This window comes from Caretta caretta, chromosome 11 (assembly GCF_965140235.1).
Source record: "Caretta caretta isolate rCarCar2 chromosome 11, rCarCar1.hap1, whole genome shotgun sequence".
NCBI classification, from domain to species: Eukaryota; Metazoa; Chordata; order Testudines; family Cheloniidae; genus Caretta; species Caretta caretta.
The window spans coordinates 69,081,978-69,087,008 of NC_134216.1; the positions used below are offsets into that span (position 1 = coordinate 69,081,978).

The window sequence follows — 5,031 nt, forward strand, 5'->3', positions numbered from 1 at the left end:
TGCACAAGATCAGAGGCCTTACTGCACACGCTTAACTACACAGTGATCAGTCACACTGAAGTCAGTGGGACTACTCACAGTGCATAAAGTACGTAAGTAAATCTTGTGTAGGATTGGGGCCTTAAAGTCCTAGTGAACTAGAGAATCTGACCCAGGGTATTTACATGCAAGGGGTATAGCCATTAGCACCCAAATCCTAAGAAGGCAAGAATGGAGCCCCCTTTTGTTCAAAGTCTCTGTCTCTCCTACATGGTGTAAGATTTTAAATAGAAATGGACACAAATATATAGATTCATAGATATTAAGGTCAGAAGGGACCATTATGATCATCTAGTCTGACCTCCTGCACAATGCAGGGCACAGAAGCTCATCCAGCCACTCCTGCAATAAACCTCTCACCTATGTCTGAGCTACTGAAGTCCTCAAATCATGGTTTAAAGACTTCAAGGTGCAGAGAATCCTCCAGCAAGTGACCCGTGCCCCATGCTACAGAGGAAGGCAAAAAATGCCCAGGGCCTTTCTAACGTGTTCATCACCACAGAATCTACCTTAGACACAGATGTAGATTCATTTCATTAAATATATTGCATTAAAGTATGTTAAGATCTAGCATATACAGCGGTCTCCATAAAGCTAGCCTCTACCACACAATGGTAACTAGAACAGGAGTACTTGTGCACCTTAGAGACTAACAAATTTATTTGAGCATAAGCTTTCATGGGCTACAGCCCACTTCATTGGATGCATAGAATGGAACATATCGTAAGAAGATAAATAGATATACATACAGAGAACATGGAAAGGTGGCGCAAGAGGCCAATTAATTAAGATGAGCTATTATCAGCAGGAGAAAAAAACTTGTGTAGTGATAATCAAGATGGCCCATTTAGACAGTTGACAAGAAGGTGTGAGGATACTTAACATGGGGAAATAGATTCAATATGTGTAATGACCTGTACATTGGCCATGACCTGTACATTGGCCAAACCAGACAGTCTCCATGCAAAAGAATAAATGGACACAAATCTGACATCAGGAATCGTAACATTCACAAACTGGTAGGAGAACACTTCAGCCTCTCTGGCCACTCAGTAACAGACTTAAAGGTGGCAATTTTGCAACAGAAAAGCTTCAAAAACAGACTCCCAACGAGAAATTGCTGAGCTTGAATTAATATGCAAACTACATACCATTAACCTGGGTTTGAATAGAGACTGGGAGTGGCTGGGTCATTAATTAATTAGCCTCTTACTCCACCTTTTCATGTTCTCTGTATGTATATCTATCTATCTTCTTACTATATGTTCCGTTCTATGCATCCAATGAAGTGGGCTGTAGCCCACGAAAGCTTATGCTCAAATAAATGTGTTAGTCTCTAAGGTGCCACAAGTACGCCTGTTCTTTTTGTGGATACAGATTAACACGGCTGCTACTCTGAAACCTGTCACAATGGTAACTGACACCACAGCTCATCCCCTAATCTACAGGAGTTCAACAGGCAGCAATTACAGGATCAGGCCTTTAGAATAGGGAGGTAACACCAGCATCTTGAACACCACCTGCGTGGTGAGTGCTGACAGACGCTGAATTTAGTGGTTACCGCTATAAAAACCCACAACACAAGCTCTCCTAAATGTACTACAAGCACCTCTCCTATTTTATATGTATTATGGAAAAAAACATTGTCAATACCTAGAGAAGAGCTGTTTACTGCTCATGTGTGTCAATACTGCCAGTTAAAACTGATTCATAGCACATGGCCAGGAATGCATCTGTCAGTTGTTGGATGACCAAATACATACCATAAGGGTTAATCAACTGAATTAATCCACATGCTAAGAATGATTTATTCCACTGACCCAAGCTTTACAGTCTAATCCTATTGGTTAAGGTGTGTCACTCCCTGACCTGACAAAAGCTGGATGTCCGTGTGAAAACTCAAACACCAAATGGTGCTCCTAGAGAAGCAGCATTTGGGTAGAGTGGACAAGAGCAGAGCAGGTTGTATTACTAATGCTTGGGGAAGCTACTAATAGAATGGATTGCATAACATGAATATTTAGAACATTTGACATGAAATACCAAGTTCTGAGTCAGTTTCAGGACATTTAATTTTAATGATACTGTATTAATGAAAGATCATAATCTCCTCACACAAAGTCTTAATCCCTTTTTTAAAAAAAAGTTATTCTGTTCTTTAGGAAGAATAGCCTTAGTGACTAGGGATAGGAATTTCAAGAGGAGACTAGCTCCTTTTATATGAAGTTTTACATAGTAGTTCTAGTTGCTGCTACTGCTTTTATTGAGACCAATAAACTCATGACATGCCCTCTTAATACTCTGGCTATTTATAACATAAGAGCTGCCATCCTGGGTCAGACCATGGTCCATCTTGTCCACTTTTGACAGTGACCCTTATCAGAGGTTGAAGAGGAATGCACAGAACAGGGCACTTATGGAGTCTTCCGGCAATCAGAGGTTTAGGGTCACCTCGAGTATGGGGTTGTGTCCCTGACCATCTTGGCTAATAGCCACTGATGGATCTACCCTGCATGAACTTATCCAGTTCTATTTTTGGCCATCACAACATCCCCCAGCAATGAGTTCCACGGGTTACTTGTGTGAAAAACTACTTCCTCTTGTTCATATTAAACCTGCTGCATACTAAATTCATCAAGCGACCTTTGTTTTTTGTATTTTGTACCATTTTTGTGAAATGGTAAAAACCACTTCTGTTCCACACTACACATGACTTTATAGACCTCTATCGTATCCCCCCTTAATGGTCTCTTGTCTAAACTGAACTGGTTTAATCTTTTTAGACTCTCCTCATACAGAAGCCATCCCATACCCTTGATCATTTGTGTTAGCCTTCTCTGCACCTTTTCCAGTATATCCTTTTTGAGATGGGGTGACCAAACTGGACACAATATTCAAGGTGTGGGAACACCATGGATTTAAGTGGTATTATGATACCTTCGGTCTTATTTTCTATCCCTTTCCTAACAGTTCCTCATATCCGGTTAGCCTTTTTGATTGTTACTGTGCATTGAGTGGAAGTTTTCAGAGAACTATCCACTGTGACTCCAAGATCTCCTTCTTTGGTTCTAAATTAACAGTTACCACCCATCATTATAAATGTATAGTTAGAAAAAATAATCCCAATATGCATTACTTTGCATTTATGAATGTTGTATTTCATCTACATTTTGTTGCCTAGTCCTCTAGTTTCGTTAGATCTCCCTGTAAATCGAAAGCAAACTGCGAGGTATTAGGTATTTTTTAGATTATGTTGTATCATCTGCAAAGTTTGCTACCTCACTGTTCACCCCTTTTCCAGACCATTAATGAATATGTCACACAGCACAGGTCCCAGTACAGTTCCTTGAGGGTCACCCCACTGGTCATGTCTCTCCATTCTGAAAATGGACTGTTTATTCCTACCCTTCTCCTTCCCTCCCCATCTTTTAACCAGTTATTGATCCATGACAGGACCTTTCCTCTGTCTCATGGCTGCTTAGTTTCCTGAAGAGCCTTTGAAGAGCCTTGTCAAAAGCTTTCTGAAAATCCAAATACATCATATCAACTGGATCACGCTTATCCATATACTTCTTGACTCCCTCTAGAAATTCTAACAGAATTAAGTAATTCTACTTAATAGGAATCCTGTTTAAAATAGGACTAAGAAATCTGCCTTTATTCCAGATTTCCAGTGGGAACGATTTTGCAGCAGATTCTTTAGAATATGTAACTTAAATTGACAGCAAATGTACATCATACCTTCAAGCATCTGCATTCACTCACATTTCTAAGTACTTTATTAAGCAATCGTTGTTGGTATAAAATGAGCCTGGATAATTCTCACTCATCCCCTCCAAAATTATCTGATGTAAAAAAAAAAAAAAAACCCACTAAATTATATCATGTGCCAGTGGGCAGCGGTGCCGGTGTCAGTCTGTAAACCGGTTTCAGAGTGGCAGCCGTGTTAGTCTGCATCAGCAAAAACAAAGCATGAGGAGTCCTTGTGGCACCTTAGAGACTAACAAATTTATTTGGGCATGAGCTTTCCTGGGCACTTCATCAACCGTAGCCTTTGCAGGGAGAGAAGAGGATAACCTTCACCGGTGGCGGCCTTCCCGTGCCTGCCCCATCCACGGGAATACCAGCGCCGAGCGCTGCCCAACGTTTTCACTCTGAAGAGTCATAAAAACGTCCTGCTCTTTCCAGTCTGCGGTCCCTCCGCTTTACACACAAAGTCCTCGGGAACCGAAGCATCCAGGGACTAAACCGGGTAGAGTTTTAAAAGAGAAACAAATCGGTGTCCCCAGATCTCAGCCAAGTCTGTTCCCTGCCGCTTACTTGGGGAAACCGCCAAGAACCTCAACAAACAAACGCCCCTTCCTCTGGCCCCCTGCCTAGCGAGCGCCTACGGACTCCGCCGGGCCAGAGCGGCCGCCGAGCGCTCGGGCGTGAGCCGCCGCAGGTGCCCGAGCAAGCCGGGGCGCCGCCGACCCGGCACTCCGGAGCCGGCTTTGGGCGCCAGCGGCGGCACAGAGCTCGGGCAGCCCAAAGGCTGGGGGCCGGTTGCGGGGCGGGGGCCCGGTGCTCGGGCACCCCCCCCGCCGCCGCCGCCGGGGGGCCGCCCTGCCCCTTACCTGACCAGCGGCTCCTTCTCCGCCCGCGCAGCATCCCCCGGGCAGCGGCAGCAGCAGCACAGCGCGCCCAGCCAGTCCCGCAGCCCCATGGAGCCGCCGCCGCCGCCGGACGCGACCCTAGGCGGCCTCCGGCCCCGCGCAGCCCCCGGGCGCCCTGCCGGCCGAGCGCCGCTGTGCGCAGGCAGGGCGAGCGCCTGGCCGCGCTACCATGGCGAGCGCCTCTGCCCGGCGCCGGGCTTCCCCTGCCCCGCTGCGCATGGGCCGCCGCCGCCTCCGCCCCCCGGGGAGCTCCCAGCCGCTCGCCCGCGGGGCGGGGACGCGGGGCGGGGAAATCCAGCCGGCGCCTGGCCGCACGCGGGCGGGCGGGAAACCCCAG

General features: G+C 46.3%; 1 protein-coding gene across 1 annotated transcript in view; it reads right to left on the reverse strand.

The window, feature by feature from the left end:
* MREG (melanoregulin) overlaps positions 1 to 4,928 on the reverse strand; it is a 42,724-nt gene extending 37,796 nt beyond the window's left edge. The window contains 3 exon segments of the mRNA XM_048869917.2: positions 4,656 to 4,758; positions 4,761 to 4,874; positions 4,877 to 4,928. Of these exon segments, the coding sequence (XP_048725874.2) occupies positions 4,656 to 4,758; positions 4,761 to 4,874; positions 4,877 to 4,913 (254 nt within the window). The 5' untranslated portion in view covers positions 4,914 to 4,928.
* Between the last annotated feature and the right edge of the window lie 103 nt (positions 4,929 to 5,031).